At 38.8% G+C, this 25,608-nt stretch overlaps 1 protein-coding gene across 3 annotated transcripts in view; it reads left to right on the top strand.

Moving 5' to 3' along the window:
* The window catches only part of YLPM1 (YLP motif containing 1), a 71,333-nt gene that overhangs the window by 21,452 nt on the left and 24,273 nt on the right, over positions 1-25,608 (top strand). For 2 of the 3 annotated variants that reach the window (XR_014795709.1, XM_084892029.1), the window contains exons 4-6: positions 1,934-2,904; positions 19,732-21,855; positions 24,286-24,406. Coding sequence is in view for 2 of the 3 variants with exons in the window: in XM_084892029.1 (XP_084748155.1) it covers positions 1,934-2,904; positions 19,732-21,855; positions 24,286-24,406 (3,216 nt within the window). In the remaining variant the exon portion in view is untranslated. The remainder of the gene's footprint in view (positions 1-1,933; positions 2,905-19,731; positions 21,856-24,285; positions 24,407-25,608) is intronic. The other variant, XM_084892030.1, reaches the window with a different exon arrangement.

The following is a 25,608-nucleotide window of genomic DNA, read 5'->3' as shown; positions in this document are numbered from 1 at the left end:
TGTGAAGAAGGAAAGATATTTCTCAAGTCGTGCCCAAGTAGTTATCTGCCACATTAACTTGGGGGCTTGGGAAATGTGGTATTATGCAAATGCTCTCATATCAACCCAGACAGATGTTAGAGTACTCTTACTAAGTTACTAAGTACTGATTATTACTAAGAGATTTAAGAACCAGGGTTCTTATCATTTAATTATAAGTTTATTTGTGTTTTGCCTACAAACCACTACAGTAACAGACAAGCAAAAATCCACCAAAAAAGGTCAAAACAACCACCACAAAAAACCTAACGAATATACCATAGAAGATGAAATGACTTAGATACTTGCTTGTCTTTTATTGTTGCAGTATAAACTTATGTCTGTATGTCTATAATAATAGATTGTTTTTTAACTTCTTATAAAAGCCTAATATGCAAATTGAACCACAGAATGACCAGTCACTAGGACACACTGATCACCAGGAGGCAGATGCTCAATGCAGGAGCTTCCCTCTGGTGGTCAGTGCGCTCCCACAGGAGGAGCACTTCTCAGCCAGAAGCTGGGCTCACGGCTGGCAAGTGCAGCAGTGGTGGCAGGAGCCTCTCCGCGGCAGCCCTAAGGAGCAGAGAGCTGAGCAGTAAAGAGCAGTGAGCAGGCAGGCAGTAAGGAGGGAAGGGTCCTGGACTGTAAGAGGGATATCTGACTGCTGGCTTAGGCCCACTCCCCGAGGGGTCCTGGACTGGGAGAGGGAACAGGCTGGGCTGAGTGATACCCCCACCACCACCCCCACCCCGTGCACGAATTTTGTGCACTGGGCTTCAGTCCATAGTAATATTAAAAACTTGGAAAATACTTATTGTTGAGGTAGCTATTTGCTTTTAGTGTTTGCTTGATTTTTTCAACTCAGTGGTAACTTATCCAGGATAAGGCAAAAGTAGGTTTACAGTTGAGAATACACAAAACAGTTTATTCTTGTATTATTATTTAACTAGAGGCCTGGTGCGTGTAATTCGTGCATGGGGGTGGTGTGGGGGCTGTCCCATCAGCCCAGCCTGCACCCTCTAATCCAGGACCCCTCAGACATCCCTCTCACAATCCTGAACTGCTGGCTCCTAATCGCTCACCTGCCTGCCTGGCTGGCCACCCTGCCTCCCCCCCGACTGCCTAATCGCCCCTCACTGCCCCCCCCCCTGTGAGTCTGATTGTCCCTAATTGCCTCCACTGCTGGCCAGGTCGCCCCCAACTGCCCCCTCCTGGTCAGCCTGGTCACTCCTAACTGCCCCCTTTTTCCTCTTCCCCCCCCTTGGCAACCTGGTCACCCCTTACTGCCACTTCTGTCAGCCTGGTTGCCCCCAACTGCCTCCCCCCCCCACAATCCCAGTCTCCCCTCATGGCATCCCTGCCAGCCTGGTTTCCCCATGCAGTCTGCTGTTCAGTCATTTGGTCGTCCCTCACTAACCCCCCTGCCTGCCTGGTTATAGGCAGCCATCTTGTGAGGGCGTGAGGGTTAATTTGTATATTACCTATTTATTATATAGGATTATTATATTATTTTCCATATGAACAACTGTAAGCCTACTTTAGCTCCACCCTATATAATTGAATCAAAGGAAGAAAGAAGAATGATCATCACCAAATGGATTTACCAAGCTTATCCTTATCCTCCCAAAATCTTTAGTGTTTTAATGTCCTAAGACTTTATATGCCCTTGATGCATTAATATTTTTTAAAAATCTTTATTGTTCATATTATTACAGATGTTCCTCTCCCCCCCCCCCTCCATTTCTCCCCTCCACCAGGTTCCACCCCACCCTCTGCCCTTTCTCCACCCATCATTGTCCTCATCCATAGGTGCACAGTTTATGTTCAGTCTCTTAGCACATTGATGCATTAATTTTGATCTTGTTATTAATTCTATGAATGTCTTGAAATAATTTTATGTCTTTATTTGTAGACCATGTCTGTAGATGTGCAACTGCGACATTATGAGATGCAGCAGCAACAGTTTCAACATCTCTACCAAGAATGGGAGCGAGAGTTTCAGCTGTGGGAGGAACAGCTTCATTCCTATCCGCATAAAGATCAACTTCAGGAGTATGAGAAGCAGTGGAAAACATGGCAGGGACATATGAAAGCCACTCAGACCTATCTCCAGGAGAAAGTCAATTCATTTCAGAATATGAAGAACCAGTATATGGGAAACATGTCAATGCCACCTCCTTATGTTCCATATTCTCAGATGCCTCCACCTCCACCAACAATGCCTCCTCCTGTACTGCCTCCATCATTGCCACCACCAGTGATGCCCCCTGCCCTACCTACTTCAGTGCCACCACCTGGCATGCCTCCACCTGTGATGCCACCTTCTCTACCAACCTCTCTGCCCCCACCTGTGATGCCTCCTTCTCTCTCTTCAACAGGGCCACCGCCAGTTCTTCCTCCACCTCCCCTCTCTTCTGTGGGGCCACCACCAGTTCTTCCCCCACCATCTCTCTCTTCAACAGCACCTCCACCTGTCCTGCCCCTTCCACCATTATCTTCAGCCACACCTCCTCCAGGAATACCTGCCCCTGGGGTTCCACAAGGGATACCTCCTCAATTAACAGCCCCAGTTCCATCAGTCTCTAGTTCTCAGAGTTCACAACTTCCAGAGAAACCTAGACCAGCGTTACTTCCCACTCCTGTGTCTTTTGGTTCAGCTTACCATCCTCCATTGCAATCAGCTGTTGGCCCTGGAGAACAAGGGAATTCTAAAGCTCCTCTGAGCAAGTCTACTCTGCCATACAGCTCATTCTCATCTGAGCCAGGACTTGGGGAGTCTTCAATTGCTCCATCTCTGCAAATCAAGGACATGCCAATGAGGTCAGGTGGACTGCTTCCAGATCCTCCTAGAAGCAGTTACATGGAAGGTCCAAAAGGGCCAAGGTAGGTCTGACTTTGTTTTTTTGGTTGGTTGGTTGGTTTGGCTGATTTCTTGATTTAGGCTGAGTAGGCCTTGATGGTATAAAAAACTTCATTTATACAGTTTTGGTACTCTTAGCATTTTAATCTATACACAATCCTGGTTTACAATTAATTATGCTAGTGTTCACTTACTAGACATAATGAAATGTAGAAATGGTAACCATTTCTTGTGATGTCACTACCTTATCCTATATGTAATAGAGATTATGGTGTAGGACAGTGGTCGGCAAACTGCTGCTCTCGAGACACATGTGGCTCTTTGGCTCCTTGATTGTGACTCTTCCACAAAATACCATGTGCGGGCAGGCGGGCATGTACAGTACGATTGAAACTTCATGGCCCATGTGCAGAAGTCAGTTTTCAGCTCTCAAAAAGAAATTTCAATTGTTGTACTGTTGATATTTGGCTCTGTTGACTAATGAGTTTGCCGACCACTGGTGTAGGATGAATGTGATGTTTCAGAGTGATGGTTATCAATTACTTACTGATGTTTTAACTTCAGATGTAATATTGATTAGACTTATTTATCTCTTTTGCTTTTTTGTTTATTTGATAAATAATTTAATTGATAAATTCTCTTTGTTAGCTTATAAGCTAACTGTTGGAGATAAAGATTAATAAGCCAATATTGTAGTGAAATAAGGCAATGAAATTTAGTGTAAAGATATATCAAACTTTTGTTTTGCCTATTTGTTCAACAAATATTTATTAAGTTCCTATTCTCTGTTTATAGCAGTGAGTAAAACAGAACAAATGTTCCTTAATTTGGGAGATATTTTTCTTTTGTCTACACCACTTTTTTAAGAAAAAAATACTTTTATTGGTTTCAGAGAAGAAAGAAGAAAGGGAGAGATAGAAACAATGATGTGAAAGAATCATTGATCAGCTGCCTCCTGCATGCCCCCTACTGTGCCTTGACTGGGAATCAAACTGAGACCTCCTGGTTCATAGGTTGATGCTCAATCACTGAGTCACTCCAGCTGGGCTGAACCACATTTTTTTTATAGAAAAGTACACACAAAAATTTACTTGTGGTTCCTGAATTTTTTTCTCTTTATCTTTTAAAATATGTTAAATTCATTTTTCTAAGTTTGTAAAAGTATATTTTTCTCACCACTTTGACCTAAATGATAATTTTCCTAAAGAAAAAAATTCAGTAAGATTTTCTTCCAATTGGAAATTGTAATAGGCATATTTTAGACAGGACAGAAGAGGACTGAAAAAAGTAAAAGTCACCTAATTCTACTGTTAATTATTTTGGGGGAATAATAGTTTTTAAAATATATGTTTTTAAAATGGCATCATACTACGTATATTGTCATAACTTGCTTTTTCCACTATCAGTACATTGGTTAATTTTCCATCTTAGTGTCAATGGATCTACATATCATTTTTAATTTATACCTAATTTCAACAATTGACAACAAAATATATCTTGTATTTGTTCCCCAAGTTTCTAATTCTGAAAACAATACAGCTCAAACTTAATCCAAAATCAAAGCTAATTAGAGGCTATTAACATGATTTTCTCTGGCTACTAGAAGCCTTGCCAGAGACTTTATATACATTGTCTTATGGAGTCTTCTCAACAACTTGTGAATTTGTATGCCCTACTTTTACCCTTTACAAATGGGCTGAGAGGATTGGGTAACTTGCTCAGGATCAAATCACTGGGACATTAGAGCCTGAGTTTATACCCAGAGAATCAGAGTAAAAGCACTAGTGTGTAAGTATTGTATGTAACACTCAAGTTTCAATGATATTCATGCTTTCAGTGATGTGCATATTTACAAATACATTTGTAGCCTTTATTTATTTATTTGGTATGTGTATCTTCTTGATTTGAATTCCTACTTATCTATTGGATTGAGTATTCCTTTTAGATCTGGTGACTGTTTTGTTATCAGAGAAACACATAACACTTCCTAAGACAAAGATTTCCTGCTCCCTTCTTTTCCTGTCATATTAACATTTCTCTCTTTTGCCTACCAAATCTTAAGTTTATAAATTTAGGACCAATTTTAAGTTTTTTTTCTTGTCTCACGGTACAATTAATAGCTATGGTGCTAGGAGGATCTTAGCAATGATATAATGCAGTATCCCCTCTTAGCAATTCACGGTTGTGTTGTATTTTAGTTTGTAATCTTGTGCATATTACCTTATTCCTCTCATTGATCTCTTGAGGTAAGTAGATAAGGAAGCTGAGCTTTGGAGATGTTATAAATAAATTGCCCTAGATGACACAGCTAGCAAATAGTTGAGATGGGATTAGAATCCAAGGCTTCTTACAGTTCAGTGTGCTTCCTATGATAAGCAATTGATGGGCTCTGCTTGAACACTGACCGTTTTTTGGAAAGTTTATTTCTTACACTACCCTAAATATATTACTGTAACTTCTACCTGTTGACTCTAGATCTACTTTTATGATACAACACATCATGAATTATCCTCTCTTTTACATTATGTTCCTACACTTATTTAAAGATGATCCTCTTGTCTTCTTTCTCAGCCTTCTTTACCCACTCTGCTCTGCCATCACATAAACTCAGATTTCTTTCTTTTCACACTAACATTGGTTCCAGCCTCCTCCTGCTTTATTGCTCACTGTCATTAGAAGGGCTTTTGGTTCATCAAGTCTCCTTCAAAGGAAGAGGACTGTAGACCTACCCTGTTTCCCCGAAAATAAGACAGTGTCTTATATTAATTTTTTCTCCCAAAGTTGCGCTAGGTCTTATTTTCAGGGGATGTCTTATCTTTCCATGCACTAGGTCTTATTTTCGGAGGATGTCTTATTTTCACACTTTGTTATAAATAATATTCTAAATTGCCCTTTTTTGGTCAGCACTCTCAGGTATGATTGTAAGTACAGCTTAGTGAATTTGTTCAAATTAGATGCACCCATGTTATTACTACTCAGATCAAGAAATAGAAATTCTAGTGTATGAGATGTCCCTTCCCATATTCTCTTTTAATACCACTGATTAGCTTTATCTGTTTTTGAACTTTATATAAATGGAATCATACTGTATGTACTCTTTTGAGTGGCATCTTTCATATAACATTATATTATTGTGAGATCATCCATGTTGTGTGTAGCTGTAGTTTGTTCATTCTCATTCCTGTACAATATTTTATTGTATGAATATACAACAGTCTATCCATTCTGATACTAATGGTCATTTAAGTTTTTTTATTATTATGAAAATACTGCCATGTGTCTTTTGGTGCTATATGTCTCACCTTAAATGCATACACATATGTGTGTGGATGTTTAACCCTTTGCACTCCGAACCATTCTGGACATTGGCTACCAGCTACTCGACGCTACTTTGCGGCGGAAACTCAATTCCCCGTAATCACTAATAAACTGCAATCTCCCCTGAGAGGGGACATCCGAGTGATATGCTAGAATTCCAATGTCCCCTGAGAGGGGACAGCGGAGTGCAAAGGGTTAATTTTGTTTAGATATATACCAAAGATTGGAATTGCTTGATCATAGGTAGGTATATGTTCTGCTTTGATAGATCTTGTCAAACAGTTTTCCAAAGTGGTTGCTTTAATTTATATTCTCACCAGCAGTGATTCTGTGTTCGTTTGGTTTTGCATCCTCATTAATACTTAGTATTGTTAAACTTTTAAATTTTAGCCATCTTGATGGATGTTTAATGGTATTGTAATATGGCTGGAGATTTTACTTCTGATAAATTTCACATCTTTATTAGAGCCTAGTGTGCAGCTGTAAGGACATTTATCTTTTGATTCAATATATTACAGTATCTTATATTAATTTTTGCTCACAAAGACGCGCTAGATCTTATTTTCAGGGGATGTCTTATTTTTCCATGAAGAAGAATACGGTACACATTTATTGTTAAATGAAAATAAAGGAAATTTATTACCTGTATACTGTACGGTAGTACGGTAGTTGTCAACACAAACCAGACAAACTGTGAATCCTATAGTATCAAGAATTTACTCATTTATTCAGTGACAATCATGTCATCATCTTCTGGAACATCATCATAACAATCTAATTCCTGAATTTCCTGGTGAATTTCTTGTGACTCCATTTCTTTCAGAATCAGTGGACCAAATCTCTCATGTTTAGCAATAGCACTGTCTTTAAATGAGTACTTCTTGTCAAGGTAGCCTGCTTGCAGTGCATTTGCAATGCAACTGTCAGTGATTTTCTCCCATGAATTCTTCACCCAAGTCACAACTTCTTGCAGTTTAGGTTTCAGAAAGTTTCCATGCTGATTTCTCTCCATTCTATTTTCAATGTAGTCATTAATTTCCATGCGCAAATTGTCTTTGAATGGCTTGTTTATTGCAATATCAAGAGTCTGGAGATAGGCCGTCATTCCTGTGGGAATCATTATCTGATCTATTTTTCTTTTGTGAAGAAATGTCTTCATGTTTTTAGCGCGGTGAGTGCTGGCTGCATCCCAAACTAGCAGACCTCTTTGGCTCCCTCGCATAACAAGCGGCAGCATTAAATCGACCTACTTCCTTATAACTGCTTGTGTGGCCCAGGCTTTTTCAGTTTCAAGAATAAAAATGCCCAAAAAACGTTCAGTCTTTTCCTTCTTGCCCTTAGAAATGATTAAAGGTGGGATTTTAGTGCCATCCAGATGAATTGCCAAAATACAGGAAACACGTGCTCTTTCCTAAGCAGTGGAGGGAATGTAAACTAAGGAGGCACCCTGCTGTTCAATTGTTGTTTGAGATGATTGGCTCATAAACACTGCAGTTTCATCCATAGCAATCATGTTGGAAAGATTGTATTTAGAGAAGTCAGCATCATCAATAACGGACTTGAATGCAAATGCTCGCTTAATAACTTGAGTATCTTCCAACCTAAACAATGTTGTAGATCTTCTTCTTTTTTTTTAAAATATATTTTATTGATATTTTACAGAGAGGAGGAAGGAGATAGAGAGCTAGAAACATTGACCAGCTGCCTCTTGCACACACCCTACCGGGGATGTGCCCGTAACCAATGTACATGCCCTTGACCGGAATCGAACCTGGGACCTTTCAGTCCGCAGACCGACGCTCTACCACTGAGCCAAACCGGTTTCAGCTGTAGATCTTCTTAAAGACAGTTAACTTCGCTGAAGGAAATTATCCAGCCAGTGTTGTGATGCTTTGAAGTCTTCGGGGGCTATGTCAACTGTGGTGCATTGCAAGGGCAAATTCTTGAATCTGAGCCCTATTCACAACCAAAGCCTTTGCTCTCCTGTCAACAACCCATTCACAGATCAGGTCTTCCAGCTCGGAAAATAATGGTTGCCAACCTGATCCACACTTGTGCTTTTTAGCATTTCCCTTGTCCACTTGTTCAATGAGGTTACCATACTTTGCTCGCCATTTTTGGACCAATCGGATACTCAACATCTTCTCTTTGCAGAAAGCAGTAAGATTTTGGCCCCAAGAGTCTTCCAAGATTCCTTTCTTGTACTCCACAGAGTAGCTTTTGCTTTTTGCGCTCATTTCTAGGGATAAAAAAAAGGAATTGGGGTATCAAGGTGGAGGGAGGAGGATCACTTAAAATGACACAGGGGGATCAGAGGAGGGAATCAAAATGGCACAGGAGAATCAGAGGGGGGATTACCATTTTAGTAACCCCTTTTGATCCTCCTGTGTCATTTTGATTGCCCACTCTGATTCTCCTGTGTCATTTTAAGTGATCCCTCTCCCCCCACCCCTGTGCCACTGAACACCTTCACCAGACATCCCCCCTACCCCTTTATCAGACATTTACCCCCTGGGGCCTGCCTGGGGACTGTCACTGGGCTTGCTGGGGCCTGAATCTGGGCTGGAGCAAGGTCTGCCACTGACTGAGAACCTTCAGTCATCATGAGGGCGGCCACGAGCATCAGGTAGTGTTACCAGAGACAGACCAGCACTCACCACCTTCGCCGCATCCCGTCCGCTCTAATCCTCCTGTTCTTCTACACCCATCTGTGAAAGTCTCCTCTCTCCCGCCCTGCGTTCACCGCTCACTCTGACCTCCGCTCCGCCTCCACACAGCAGTGACGTCAGGACTCCACATAGCTTCACTGGTTGCTAGACGCCAGTCAGGGCGGCCCTAGCGACCAGTTTACGGTAAATTAATTTTCATGCTGAGAAAGAGCCTAGGGGGGGCCTTTTTTTCAGGGGGATGCCTTATATTTCACTCAGAAGGAAACCTGTAAATAGGTCTTATTTTCGGAGGATGTTTTATTTTCAGGGAAACAAAGTAATAGTTTTGGTACAACTTTGTCACTTTGCTTTTCTTTGTCCTTATAGTCAGGAGATGAAATTTTCTGAATTCTCAGTTGTGCTGAATGAAGCCTAAAAGCAAGCAGGTGTGACAGTTTATTTCACTGTTGCCTCATCCTTCTAGCAATTCTATCATTATTTTGTTGTCTTTGCACTTCAATCTTCTTTGGCATAGTTGGGGAAAATAAATAATAAGTAATGATGAGTATTAATGAACTCTAAGATAAGGAATTCACAAAATGTTTCAAGATCTAGAAAAAAATAAAAATCACTTAAGATCTAACATCTTAGATTTGTGAAAGGATCCAGTGGATCCATATGGTAATTGCAAGATAATTTGAATTTTGTTTTTTTAAAAAAAATATTTTTTAATTGATATTTTTACTGAGAGGAAGGGATAGGGATAGAGAGTTAGAAACATTGATAAGAAAGAAACATCGTTCAGCTGCCTCCTGCACACTTCCCACTGGTGATGTGCCCGCATCCAAGGTACATGCCCTTGACCGGAATCGAATCTGGGACCTTTCAGTCCACAGGCCAACGCTTTATCTACTGAGCCAAACCGGTTAGGGCTTGTTCTGTTTTTTATAAAATAAATTTTCTCTTTGTTCCCTGGAAGGCCAGTAAGAAAAAAGTCACAAAAACCCTGGCTGGCATGGCTCACTGGTTAGAGCATTGGTCTGGATACCAGAGAGTAGTGGATTTGATTTCCATTGAAGGACATGTACTTGGGTTGTAGGTTCAACTCCCGCCCCCAGTCGGGCATGTGTGGGAGGCAGCCAATTGATGTGTCTCTCTCACATCAATGTTTCTCTTTCTCCCCTCCCCTTTTCCTCCCTCTTTCCCTCTCCTACTCCCCTCCCTTCCACTCTCTAAAAATCAGTGGAAAAAATATCCTCACTCCTTAGGTGAGTATTAAAAAGAAAAGAAATCACGAAATATTAATCTCTGCAAATAGAACTGTTAAAAAAACAAACCCTCAAAAACTACAATCAGTGAGCTCCATGGACTAATGATGTCTTTTGATAAATAGAAATTCTTTTTTTATTGATTTTTTACAGAGAGGAAGGGAGAGAGATAGAGAGCTAGAAACGCCGATGAGAGAGAAACATCGATCAGCTGCCTCTTGCGCACACCCTACTGGGGATGTGCCCGCAACCAACGTACATGCCCTTCACCGGAATCGAACCTGGGACCTTTCAGTCCGCAGACGACACTCTACTACTGAGTCAAACCGGTTTCGGTGATAAATAGAAATTATTGATTTTAATTTAGTTGTAATTTTAATGTATTGATCTTTGCTTCTGTTATGTTTAGTGCTTTTTTGTGTCCTGTTTAAGAAATCTTTGTTCACTCCAAAGCCGTAAATATATTATCCTATTTTATCTTCTTTTATTGTTTTATGTTTTATTTTAAAATTAATCCATATAGAGTTGGCTTTTTTGTTAATATATGGTATGAGGTAGGGGTCAAAATTCTCATAAATGATATGTATAGATTTGTTTCTGGACTCTACCTTTGATTTATTTTTATGTCCTTGCACCGTGTCACATGGTTTTAATTACTGTAGCTTTATAATAAACTTTGATATCTTTTAGTTTATTCCTCCAATTGTTTTTCTAGATCAGAGGTTGGCAGACTTTTTCTGTGAAGGATCACATGGTAAATATTTTTATGCTTTGCAAACCATGTTTGGTCTCTCACAAATATTTTTCTAGCCCACCTGCCTAGTGTTGCCTAGTGGTTGAGATTCAACCCATGAACCAAGAAGTTACTAGTTTGTTCTTAGTCAGGGCACATGCCCAGGTTACAGGCTCCATCTCCAATAAGGGGGGTGCAGGAGACAGCCAGTTAGTGATGTTTCTCTCTCATTCATGTTTCTATCTATCCCTCTCCGTTCCCCTCCCTCTAAAGTCAATAAAAATATATGGGGGAAAAAATTTTTTTTAACCCTGGCTGCTGTGATTCAGTTGATTGGGGCATCATCCCTTGCACCAAAGGTTGCTGGTTCAATTCCTGGTCAGGGCACAAGCCCAGGTTTCAGGCTCGGTACCCGTCCCCAGTAGGGAGAATGCAGGAGGCAGCTGATCGATGTTTCTTTCTGTCTCTCATCCTCTCTCTTTTTTCTCTAAAAAATCAATTAAAAATTTTTAAATATGTTTTTATTTCTTTTCTATTTATTTTTAACCTTTAAAAATGTAAAAAGGGCCCTAGCTGGTTTGACTCAGTGGATAGAGTGTCAGCCTGCGGACTGAGGAGGTCCTGGGTTCGATTCTAGTCAAGGGCATGTACCTTGGTTGCGGGCACATCCCCAGTGGGGGTTGTGCAGGAGGCAGCTGATTGATGTTTCTCTCTCATCAATGTTTCTGGGTCTCTAGCACTCTCCCTTCCTCTCTGTAAAAATCAATAAAACATATATTTAAAAAAAAATGTAAAAAGGTCATTATTAATTGGATTTGATCCATGGGACATAGTTGGATGACCCTTGATTTAGATTGTCTTGACTATTCTTGGTCCTTTCTATTTCCCATATAATGCTTAGAATCTGCTTATCTGTTTTTAAAAACCTGCTGGAATTTGATGGGGATTTTATAGAATCTATTGACCATTTTGAGGAAGAATTGATATCTTTATAAAATCAAGACTTCTGATCAGTCCCATCCACTTTTTTATTGGCTTTAATCAAAAAGCACTAAACATAAAGGAAGCAAAGATCCTAATACTGGAATTGCGAACCTCTTTCATTCTGTAGCTGTCACACTAAGATGAGCAAGGCACTGCTAAAGAAGCTTTTCTTTATGCTTCCATTTGTCATGGTGGTTCCTCTTTATAGTGTTTACTTCTTTTTTGGGTATTTTGATTTTAGGATCTTGGATTAGAAAATAGGCATTATTTCACATGAAAACCAAAAGGGAATTTGATTTGAAAATTTAATGTGTTGTAATTCCCGTGGTCTGCTGATTTGAGTATATTTATATAAACATGGTGATAATCAGATAACAACTTGTTTAATGGTATTTGTAATTTTCATAGTTCCTAAGTTTTCACACCCAATTTGGAGTATATTAATATCAAATTTTGAAGTCTTTATACCTAGTTCTAGTGGTTTCATACCTAGTTTTAGTGTTTTTATTTTTTAAAGGTTTCTGAAATACTTAACTGTACAAACAAAAATTTTCTGGATATTTAAACCTCAAATATTGGTTTATTTTTTTTCATCTAATCAATGTGCAATGCATGTGTTTTGTGTGATTGTATTTAGAGAATAGATACTATGTTTGTTCTTTATTTCAAATACATGATTTTATATGTTAAAAAGTCATAGTATTTAATTGTGTTGGTGTAAAATTTGCTTTATTTTGTACATACTTTTAACATGAGTATCTTTTAATATTATTTATTTCAAAAGCCTAAAAATTTTTTACTTTTATAAATCTAAAAGGTTTTGATAGTTTTATGACTTCATAATATCCTTGAACTTTGAAAATATGAAAGTGCACTATTGATAAATAATTGCCATTTCTATGTAGTGTTGAAGATATATTTCAATTTGTTTAACATTTTCTGATTCCCAGAATAAAAATAAAATGATGACCCTTGGCTGTTGATTAGCAATTTAATCTGAAAGCAAAGCATGCTATCTTTTCATGGCAATTGCAAATTGTATGTGTAGGCATGAAGCTTGCAGAACTTTTCTTCCATGTTCTCTTCCTTCTTAGCTACACACATTTAGTGCTTCCGCTTCCTTTATTCTTTCCTTTGGTCTTTATATATGCTCTTCTCTTTGTCTGGAATCCCTTTCCTGTCACTTTTGCTTTACTAATTCCTGTTTTTCCTGCCCCCAGGGTTGCACTTCAATAATTGAATGCACTTCAGTAATATGTTGAGATCCTTCATTGAGTCATACAATGGGATACACTTCAGTGAACAAGACCAAAATGTCCCAGATTTACAAAATTAAATTTTGTTCTAATTGTTGATTTACTTGTCATACTCTTTCTATGGACTCTGAACTCTCTGAGCTTTATTTCAGCAGTAACACAGTACCTGACAATAAGTGTTCCTTAATCCCAATACGTCTCAGTTATGGATAAAATTCTCAGGGCATTCATAATTTAGTTAGGAAGGCAGTTCATTCATATTCAGAAATGGATTTTAATATAAGATAATGTGTTGACAGGCTCTTTAATGACTTTGAACATTGTAGAAGATAGTCTTATCACTTATATGAACTAATAATTGTGGAATTAATACAAAGCAGAGGATTTTATACAATTTTAATGATTTAAGATGTCATTCCAAGCACTTTGAATTAACAAATGTAACTTAAAGAAAAGGAACCAAACCATAAGCTCTGAAACTGTATTCTTTTTGCTCTTTGTAAATGTGTGGTCTCCATTCTTAGCATTTGGATGCTTCCTTTTGACAAGTCTCCTTTTCCCTTTCCCAACAATAGCTGTGCCAAGCCTTCACTTGGATAGACCCCTAGTGCTGCTTTCTCTATCTTAGCAAACATTTTATTTTCTTTATAGCTTTAATTTAGATTCCTTTCAGGCCAAGTAAAACTCAGCTTCCTATCTTTATCTTTCCTTCACCTTACTATCCTCATCTTCTTTCTTAAAACTCACAAGCCGAAACCGGTTTGGCTCAGTGGATAGAGCGTCGGCTTGGGGACTACAATAAAAGGTCCCGGGTTCGATTCCGGTCAAGGGCATGTACCTTGGTTGCGGGCATATCCCCAGTAGGGGGTGTGCAAGAGGCAGCTGATCGATGACTCTCTCTCATCGATGTTTCTAACTCTCTATCCCTCTCTTCCTCTCTGTACAAAATCAATAAAATATATTTAAAAAAAAAAAAAAAACTCACAAGAAGACTTTCTCTTGGTTAGGACTAATCTTGTCTCTGTGCTCTCAAAAGAATTACATTTTACATTTTATCAAAGTGATGCATACACATAGTTTGAAAGAAAATTAACCATCCATTATTTAAAGCCACTAGATGTGTTTCCTAATATCATCTTTTATTCTTTAGCTGTTTCTTTTGGTAGTTATTTTTATATCATTGACAAATATGCTGCTACTTTTTTGACTTACACTTTTTAGGTATTATATATTTACTTCCTGTTCTGATAAAGGTTTATTAGTTCTTATACTATTCTCTAACCCCATCTGCTCAATATGTTTATGTCACTATTTTGATACATCAGTAAACAATGTTGTTTGTTGTAGAGGTAAGCAGTGTGCTGTGATTACATTTTCTTTCATGTAATAACTTTTCAAAATTTCCAGTTATCTTTCTTCTTGCAAAATCTTAAAAATAATCCTTCAACCCCAGTCCCCAAAACATCTATTACTCTTGAGGAGATCTCTCTCCCAAATTCATGCATTCTCTTGCTTTTGCCTAGGCTGGTTGGCTGGTTGGTTGCTCTCAAGATCTGCCATATAGCTGTTGTTCTCATATTTCCCTTGACTATCCTCCTGGATTTGGATACACTGTTTATTGAATCTCATGGCTTCCTGTTTGTGGGTTAGTGCTTCCTTTTCCTTGAGTGCATGCTCAGATAATTTACTAAGAAACTGTATATTGAGGGTGAATTTTCTGAGTCCTTGCATGTCTGCAAATGTCTTTATTTAACCTCACATGTGATAATACTTTGGATATGGAATTTGAAGTTGAACATAATTATTCCTCAAGGTTTTTAGGTCATTGTTCTATTTCCTTCTGTCACTTAGTACAGCTGTTGTGATGCTACTCCAATTCTTTTTCTTTCTAGATGACTTTTCCTTACTGCCAGAAACTTTATTTTATTCCTGGTTCTCTAATTTTATTTTTTAAACTCTCACCGAGGATATATTTTTATTGACTTTAGAGAGAGGGGAACGGAAAGGGAGAAAGAGAAACATCAATTGGTTGCCTCCTTCATGCACCCCAACTGGTGATCAAAACCACAACCTGGATATGTGCCCTGACCAGAAATCAAACCCACGACCTTTCAATGTATGGGACACTGCTCCAACCAACTGAGCCACACCGGCCAGGATTTATTCCTGGTATTCTAAAATTTTAGTGATTTTGTTGTTATTGCTTTGTTTTGTTAGTTATACTGGATACTGAATGAACTAGTTTCTTACTGTATGGAGATTAGAATCTCTTTAACTCTGGGAAATTTCTTTGTGCTATTTCTTCTATAATTTTTTGTCTTGTTTTCTGTTTTTGGAACTCCCTAGTAGAATTTTGGATCCTGCTGGATTGATAATATTTGTTTATTTTTCTCTCTCATTTTGTTGCATTTTCTGAGATACTTTTAATCATTTTATTGCACTTTTTTATTTTGAGAAATAAAACATTTTCTGAAGTTCTTCTGGTTCTGATCCCTTTTACATATAGCTATTTTTTCTTGGTTTGTAGATACTCTCTGAAGATGCCAATTTAGGAGTGGGTTTTTTTTATTTGTTCTCTTCTGTTTTGTTTTGTGGGTGTGTTTTGTTGTTTGTTTGTTTTGCTTTATTTATTTTTTTTTGCATTATCTCTGTTTTTTTCCAGATTTGTGTACTGTTTATCTTTGGTCTCTTTCATTTTGAAGACATTCCTCAAATATCTAGTCATCCTTGGTTGTCCATTTCTATTTGAGAATGGGAGACACTGATAAGCTGATTGGGAGCTCTCTGGGCAGGGAGCTTATGAACTGTTAGGCTTTGTTTTAGGTGATTGGACAAAATGCTAATGCTATAGGACCCTCCAATTCAAGAACTTACAGATTTTCAGCCTAGGAAAAGGCTGGTTGATGGATCGGAATGTAGATTTTAATTTATATGTTTTTAGGGAATGTCAAGCAAGAAGTCTTACTTTGCCCTCCGGTAACTGAGAATCCTGACCTCTCTGGGGTTTTATAGGCAAGCCAGCCCCACCTTCTGTTCTCAGCACCCTACGCTGTAGCTTTTTCCTGCTCCATATGTTACCACTCATGTGTGTGCTTTCTTCAGAATTTTAAAACAAAATTCTCATCTGCTGGTGGCCCCTTTTCTGTTTTTAGTGGGTTTAAATACTTTTAAATTGTTATGACTATAAAGTGTCAACTTGGCTAGGCTGAAGTATGTTTCCCAGAGTTCCCTTTTTTATGTTTCTGATTAGGAGATTTTTGCACCTAGCATGAAATATTCCCGGAAAACCAAAAACATTCTAACCGTTTTCCCAGAAAAGGATATAAAGTTACCTCCCCTTTTTTTTGTTTGTTTTGGGATATCTTCATTCTTCTGATTCATACTTCCTCTTTGATATTCTGTAACAAATAGAAAAGTAACTGTTATTACTGTATCTTATTTTTGATGATAAAGAAGAAACATTAACCAAACATTTTTGATTAATATTTATGTATATATTTAAGCATATAATATCAAATTAAGGAAGAAATATTCATATCTATCACAGTCCTTATTTCTACAATTGGTCATGTGATCATCGTTTTTATAACTACCTTCTTTCACTACCCTTTCCATATTCCCTTTGCTCTCAGCAAGTACCTCAGCTGGTCCTGGTTTCTTGCCTAGTGGGTGACCCAAATATTCATTCTTTGAAGGTCTGGGCTATTTGCAGTCTGCCTAACTTGTGTTACTGTAGTTTTCCACTGACTTTAATCACAGGACATGGAAGTACTAAGGTGTCCTAGAGGATCTGTATTCCAGACATATTCCTCCTTACCCTCATTGTATAGTAGTAACCCAATTTTGCCTTGAAAGTCAGGATCAATCCTTCCCCTCTACCAGTTCCCCCTCCCCCCGCCCCCTCAGCCAGTTTAGTAAATCTTTTCTTTGCCTATTGATTCAGAACCCAAAATGACCAGGTATCAGTCTTAACTTGAGTTTAGTAGACTCATTGTTGTGTCCTTGTATTGATGGGAGCATTTCTCCCTTTGAAACTAGGGTACTAGACCAGCAAAACCAATGCCACAGGGATAGGAAATAAATATTTTGCTGAAACTTAATTTAGTACTCTTCATTGATTTCCCAAATAAATGAAAGAACAACCTATTTCCCATAAAAGGCATAGCTATCCACTCAGGCACCTAAGCCAGAAACTTTGGAATCATTCTAAATTCTTCCCTTTCCATTATCATTTAAATCCCACCTGTTAGAAAGTTCTGTCTGGCCAAAACCCATTTGGCTCAGTGGATAGAACCTCGGCCTGTAGACTGAAAGGTCCCGAGTTCGATTCTGGTCAAGAGCAGGTACCTTGGTTGCAGGCACATCCCCAGTAGGGGGTGTGCAAGAGGCAGCTGACCGATGATTCTCTCTCATTGATGTTTCTAACTCTCTATTCCTCTCTATTCCTCTCTGTAAAAAATCAATAAGATATATATAAAAAAAATGTTTTTTAAAAAAAGAAGGTTCTGTTTTAGGGAGCATTTGAGATCTTGCTTCCTGACAATTGTCATCAATTTGGCTCAAATAAAATCTTATAGAAAAAATTTTTTTTCAATCTTACATGTTGTAGCTTCCTTCACATCTCTCACTTGTATCTTCTCCTCTACATCCTCATGTCAGTCACCGCCTTAAAACAGGAGACTTTACCTTCACTTTCTACAATAGGCTCTTCCCACCTATTCATCTGCAACTTTTCTGCTAGAGCAATCTTTTTTTTTTTTTTAAATATATTTTATTGATTTTTTTATTTTTTTTTTACAGAGAGGAATGGGGAGAGATAGAGAGCTAGAAACATCGATGAGAGAAAAACATCGACCACCTGCCTCTTGCACACCCCCTACCGGGGATGTGCCCGCAACCAACGTACATGTCCCTGACCGGAATCAAACCTGGGACCTTTCAGTCCGCAGACCAATGCTCTTCCACTGAGCCAAACCGGTTTTGGCTAGAGCAATCTTTTTTAAAAAAAATCAGACCATATTTAGGGGCTCTAAGTGCTTATTAGGCAATTCGCAGTTCTTACCTAGCCAAATTAATTCATCTGTTGTAACAGAAATCCAAAGTCACATGGCTTTAACAAGTTAGAAGTTTTTTTCCTTTCCGGACTTATATGATGGCTCTACAGTATCAGGAATCCAGATTCCTTCTGGTTTGTTATTTCAACATTCCTTACTATGTTGTCCTCAACTACATGGGCCAAGATAATTTCACTACCGTGTCAGAGCTAGCGTGAAAAGGGAAATGATGAAGGAGAAAACCGTGCCCTTTAAGAATACAACCCAGAAGGATGTGTAAATCATTTTCATTCTCAGCCCATTGCCCAGAACATGGCTACAAGGTCTAGCTGCAAGAGAGTTTGGGAAAGTGACTCTTTAGTTTGGCTGGCCTTGTGTCCAGTTACAAGTGCAGAAGCTCAATTATTGTAGAAAACGGGGAATGAATACTGGAGGAACACCAGTAGTGTTTGCCATAAAAGGTAGTCAAAATCTTCTGGACATTGACTCTTGCCTGCCATTTTACCTCATCTCTTAATACACTGCTTTCCTACTCCTTCCCCCGCACTCCCTGACTCTGGCTCCTCTTTGCTTCAGCCATGCTGCACTTTTGCATTTCCGTACATGCTCTGCTGGTATGTGCTTCTCTGCCTTTCCTCAGAATACTTCCTTAGTCTGAGATGCCCTGGCCTCTCACTCCTCTCATCTCCAACATACTCTGTTAGCCTGATCTGAGAAAATTTGTCTTTCAAGACTTAATGTAAGCATTTATTGAATAGCACCCCACCACTACCCTGGTAGAATTGACGATTCTTTCCTCTGCCTCCATTATTATATTCAGGCAGACTTTAGTTATTGCACTTTTAAGCACATATTTACATTTATATTCTGTTTCTCCTTGATTGCAAACCTTTTGGGTTCACAGATAACATCTTATTCATATAGCCCTTGAATGTAGTGTAGTACCTGATAGGGGATGTGCATTAAAAATGTGCACTAAATATTTACTGAATCATTGAGTGGGTCCATAGCAAAAACATCTCTGTCCAGACTTTAAAATGTCAGGACACACTCTGAAAATATGGCTGGCTGCTGGTTTTTTAAAACTTTTGTCAATCAGTTAAAATCATAATGCTAGCTCCAACAATATTTATCAACATCCTATATTACCTTGTTGGTTGTTTCATAGTGTTTAGTGATATTTTAATTCTAAAAGTACTCTTGAAGATAACTTGGAATTTTTTTCCCCCATTAAAATTAGTGGACTTTTCTGTCTACTAAGGCACAGCATTTATAATTGTGTGATGTTTTTCTTTTGTTTTTGTTTTTTTCTTTTTTTTAACGGTTCAGTACATCAGTGACTTGCTGCAGGAGATGTGTCGAAGTGAATTAAATAAAACTGACATGATTTCCAAAGCCTGTCCTAAGGCCTTCAGAGTACTGCCGCTTCAGCATGCTGGTTCTAAGATATATATCTCAGGATTTGTTTAATGACTGAAAGAGTCATTATTGTAAACAAATTATAAGGCAAGATTGCCTTAAATATTCTTACATGGAGAATTTTTTTTCTGCTTTACTGTCTTGAGTAATATCTTTTGTTTTACTTGTAGATTTGATGGTCCTCGAAGATTTGAGGATTTAGGGTCAAGGTGTGAAGGACCGAGACCCAAAGGGCCTCGTTTTGAAGGAAATCGCCCCGATGAGCCAAGACCCAGATATGAAGGTCACCCAGCAGAGGGCATTAAAAGCAAATGGGGAATGATTCCCCGGGGGCCAGCATCTCAGTTTTATATTACCCCCAATACATCCCTAAGTCCTCGACAAAGTGGACCACAATGGAAAGGCCCCAAACCAGCTTTGGGACCGCAACATCAGCAGCAACCTAAGTCACAAGCAGAACCTCTTTCAGGAAACAAAGAACTATTAGCAGACACCAATAGTAACCAGCAGAAGAATTTAAACATGCAATCAGCTGCATTATCCATTGGTGCAGATGTAAAGTATGCCAAGGCGGCTCAGGCAAATGAGAATCTAAGCGACTCTCAACAAGAGCCACCTAAAAGCGAAGTCTCGGAAGTGCCCATAGAGCCTTCTAAATGGGACCAGAATTCTCAGAGTATGGAGACTCAAATGGACAAAACCCAAGCTGTTACTCAGCCTGTATCCCTTGCAAATAAACCTGTACCTACTCAATCTACTTTTCCCTCAGAAACAGGGGGGATGGAGGGAGGAGCAATAGTAGCAACATCATCATCATTAAACACAGATAATGATTTTAAACCTTTAGGTATTGGTCTGCCCCATTCAGAAAATAACCAAGATAAAGGGCTGCCTCGGCCAGATAACAGAGATAATAGGTTAGAAAGCAATCAAGGCAGCAGCTCGTCTTACAGATGTCCTGGGCAAAGCAGAATGGAAGACACACAGGATAAAGAACTAGTAAATAGAGGTCGAGGCCAGGTAATCAGCTGTGACCCAGGGTTGGTCAAGCAAGAAGACTTTCATGATAAGGTGATGGGTAAAAGAGAAGACAGTCGAGAGAAGATGAACAGAGGAGAAGGCAGTCGGGAGAGAGGGTTGGTGAGACCAGGAAGCAGCTGGGAGAAAGTGCCAGGTGGTCTGCAAGGTAGCCAAGACAAGGGTAGAGCTGGCAGTCGAGAAAGGGGACCACCTCGGAGGGCTGGAAGTCAGGAGAGAGGACCCCCTCGAAGAGCTGGGAGCAGGGAGAGAGTACCACCTCGAAGTGCTGGGAGCAGGGAGAGGGGGCCGCCACCTCGAGGGCCTGGCAGTCGGGAAAGGGGACTGGGAAGACCAGATTTTGGTCGTGACAGAGGTCCATTTAGACCAGAACTAGGAGATGGTGGGGAAAAAATGTATCCATATCACCGAGATGAGCCACCTAGGGCTCCATGGAACCATGGAGAAGAGAGAGGACATGAAGAGTTCCCACTAGATGGTAGAAATGCTCCAATGGAACGAGAAAGACTTGATGATTGGGATAGAGAGCGATACTGGAGAGAAAGTGAACGTGACTATCGAGATGAAACATTAGACCCATATAACCGAGAGGACAGGTTCTCGGCACCACCATCTCGATCGCATGATGGAGATAGGCGAGGCCCTTGGTGGGATGATTGGGAGAGAGATCAGGATATGGATGAGGACTACAGTAGGGAAATGGACAGGGACTTGGACAGGGATGTGGATCGGATTGGAAGACCCATGGATATGTATGATAGAAATTTGGATAATGAGTGGGACAGAGATTATGGGAGACCACTGGATGAACAAGAATCACAGTTCCGTGAACGGGATATTCCATCTCTTCCACCTTTACCACCCCTCCCACCTCTTCCACCTTTGGATAGATATCGGGATGATAGATGGAGAGAAGAAAGAAATCGAGACCATGGGTATGATCGAGATTTCCGTGATAGGGGTGAGTTGAGGATCCGAGAGTATCCAGAAAGAGGAGATACGTGGCGGGAAAAGCGAGATTATATTCCTGACAGAATGGACTGGGAAAGAGAACGGTTGTCAGACAGATGGTACCCATCTGATGTGGATAGACATTCCCCCATTTCGGAACACATGCCCTCCTCACATCATTCTTCTGAAATGATGGGGTCGGATGCAAATTTAGACTCTGACCAAGGCCTTGGAGGGGTAATGGTTCTCAGTCAGAGGCAGCACGAAATCATTTTGAAAGCTGCACAAGAACTGAAAATGCTTCGGTAAGTTGACTACTTACGATCATTTCTTTTAGTCAAAGCCACATTCTGACTGCTTTTTAAAAATGTGATATATTTGAATGGAATTAATTTTACTTCAAGTTCTTATCACATAATTTTAATTATATCTCTGGTCATTCCGTGCTGTTTTAGGGTTAGGATGGGTTTTTAGGAACTGTGTTAATTATAAACTTATGTTCTGAAATGTGAAAATTTGATGGCCATTCTTGGCTTTTATAGATGTGTTGCTGACATGCCATGCCTGTGCATGTTTCAAGTGTCAAACTTCAACTTTCTAGTGCTCTGGATTTCAGAGCTCGTATGTAACACCCTGTTTTTCCCCAGGATGCAGTTTGTTCTTCTTTATTAGATCTGATAGACTTCATATTCATTAATCTTTGATATAACTTTGGAAAATGCTGTGAGGACTCTTTATTTTTCTCTGTTGAAGCTAAGAATGGTTTACCTGCAAGCATCCTCAGATTTGTCTAATCATTGATACTTTTGGGGATGTTTTATCTTTCATTATAATTAGAAGCTGATTATCTCTACTCAGGATGTTACTTATTTATACTTAATTAAGTATTTTCTTTGTGAGGTGGAGAATAGAATTTGGATTTCTTAACTTACAGGCAACTTACTATGTATGTATAGGTATCTATAGCTTTCCATGTAGTAGCAAAAGCTAACATTTATTGTATGCTTATGGTGTGCCAGGAAATGTTCTAAGTGCTTTGTGTAAATTGTTTTATCCTTAAACCAGCTATCTGCTAAGATAAGAATTTAGGCGTCATTGGCAGATTGTAAGGTTTTTTTAGTTGTTTTGTAGGAATTAGCTGTGTTTTGAGAAAATAAATTAATGGTTAGTTTTTTATATATGACAATGTATTATGTTTCTTTGATTATTCAATTCTGGTCTATATTTGTGGTTTATACCAATTGAAATTATAACAAAAGCTTTCTATGAGGTTTAACTTTTCCAGATTATTAATGGTATGGAAAGCATACCCTAGAATATTTAGCTACTATACAACTCACTTTTAATTATAGACACCTTTAATTTAACAATCTGTGTGCTAGTTACTGTGCTAGTAATTTAGCATATATTACCTCAATCCTCCTATCTCAAATCCTTATATCTCAATGGCCTGTAAAGAATAAGTAGTATTATCCCCACTTCATAAATGACACTGAGGCTCAAAGAGTTTAAGTCCACTTGGCTAAAAAGTGGCAGATCCAGAATTCAAATATAGTCTGTCCAACTCTAAAATCTATTTTGTTTTTTGAGAACACCAAGCTGATTGGTGTTGCTAATCTGCCAAAGTTTCTTTCCTTTTCTTTTAAAATTTTCCTTTTCCTTTCATTATCGCTTTGCAAAGAAATGCTGAATAAAAAGTGCTTCTTCATCATTCTTTTTTAAAAGCTCTTTCTAGGCAACAAAAGCATAATTAAACAAAACATATGAAATGATGGATAAAAGTGGTCACACTCAGTTGAATACAAGAAAGCTATGTTGTGTTGGTATAAAGTCATAATTTACACAAGGCATAAAATAATATTTTTATATACTTGACCCTTATTTTGTATCCATTTGGATCACTATATTTTACAAATGCAGGGAGAATATTGTAAAAGGTGGGGACAGGTTACGTGTGTTTAAGGTGGACATCGTAAGGAAAAGGAAAAGGAATTTGACCAGACATTTTAAAAAAAATTTGAAGAGTTACATAATTACTCTTTAGGAATATACAGTGTTGTTTTCAAAGGTGTAGACTGACCATTGTTATCACATACACAGCAGAGGCCATTAACTAAAATACCCACAAGAAGCTGACAGGTAACAAAAATGAGTGAAAGTGGCAAAAGGTCTTTGTCTAAAATGGGCAGCCACTACTCTACTCACCTAATTGTTGGCACGTGGGGAATGTATGCCCATTGTTACCAAATCTCTTTAACATTTGAATTTCTATATAAGATACTTTGCTTTGTAAATAAGGGCAACTAATTCAGATTTTGAAAACTGATGTGAACGCCAAATTCAAAAACATCTTTCCAGGTCATAGTGGTCCATTGGCCACCATTTTGCAAACTCTGGACTAAATAAAGAATATTGAACAAAAAGAGGCAAGAGAGCTTTTGATTGGATGAAAAAAAAAAACATGACAAGTAAATGAAATAGTAGAATAAACTAATGAGGTGCAGATTGTAGCATCTATCCTTGAAGATCTTCAATAATTTATAATTATTTACAGGTTGTAGATGTCTGATCAGTTAGCTACATCAAGGCAAGAGAGTGGTGTTACTCTGGAGGTGCTCTGTGAGCACTGTAGAGGATTTTAGAACAAGATTTTTAGGTCTCTTAATATTAATTGTAGTCATTTAGGAATGGAGTAGACATGCCTCATGTACAATGGCAATTTTATTTGTTTACAGGGAACAGAAAGAACAGTATCAAAAGATGAAAGACTTTGGATCTGAGCCACAGATGCCTGATCATCTACCACCCCAGGATTCAAGATTGCAGAATCCACCTTCAAGACCTGGAATGTATCTGGTATGGGAAAATATGTGCTCAGAAAATGCAGTGGTTCCTACTTTGTATGTTTGTCCTTTGGTCTTTTGATATATGAAGCAAGTATAAATTTTTTTCTATAAGTATACATTTTGTTCACTCTGTGTGGCTCAGTGGTTGAGCATTGACCTATAAATCAGGAGGTCATGGTTCAATTCCCTGTCAGGGCTTATGCCTGGTTTGCAGGTTCCATCCCCAGTAGGGGGCATGCAGGAGGCAGCCAATCAATTATTCTCTCTCATCATTGATGTTTCTCTCTCTCTCTCTCTCTCTCTCACTCTCTCTCTCTCTCTCTCTCTCTCTCTCCCTTTCCCTATTTTTCTCTTTCTCTCCCTTCCTCTCTGAAATAAATAAAAATAATATATTTTTAATGTAAATTTTTGGAAAGGTAAAAAGTTAATAGTAATTGACTTTTGAAGATCTTAAAAGTGTGGTCTTTTCCCCAAGGTTTTGATAAGTACGCCAAGCACATACGAACTTTATGGCGCATGTTCACAAATTGTTGAGTTTTTCTAATATCAATAGTTGTTTTTGTTCAAATAGTCCTGTTTTTCATCTGGGCAGTGCAAGGGCTCCCCTTGAGCCCTGCTCATGTGAATCTTATAGTCTCCCCACCTCTTCGAGCTACTTGTCCTTCAGCTAGGGAAAGGACCAAACATCATGCTCCAGTTCGTGTGGTAAAGTTGTTTTGCTCTCATGTTGTCTTACCTTTTAACAAACAACACAATAAAAGAGAGAAAAACATGAATCATTTCACCAAATTAACTCTTCGTTTCTCAGTGCTCCTTTTCATCCTCGTCTAACACATACCACTCATACCTAGTTGTTGGCATAAACCACCATCATGATGTTAACTCCTCAAATTGTATCTCATGACCTATGTATGCATCCATTTGCCTACAGAGTTTCTCTCTCTGGACATGTCTCCTGTCAAATTCAGCATATTCAAAATGGGACTCATTATCATCCTCATCAAACTTGTGGTGACCCCAACCGCTAGCAGGGTTGCCTAAGACCATCGGAACACAGAGATACTTGCATTACAATTCATAACAGTAGCAAAATTACAGTTATGAAGTAGCAACGAAAATAATTTAGTGGTTGGGGTCAACACAACATGAGGAACTGTATTAAAGGGTTGCGTCATTAGAAAGGTTGAGAACCACTGCAGTAATACCACTTCT

This window comes from Pipistrellus hanaki (assembly GCF_964339955.1).
Source record: "Pipistrellus hanaki genome assembly, chromosome: 1".
Lineage (NCBI taxonomy): Eukaryota > Metazoa > Chordata > Mammalia > Chiroptera > Vespertilionidae > Pipistrellus > Pipistrellus hanaki.
This window is presented reverse-complemented; position numbering and strand designations above follow the sequence as displayed.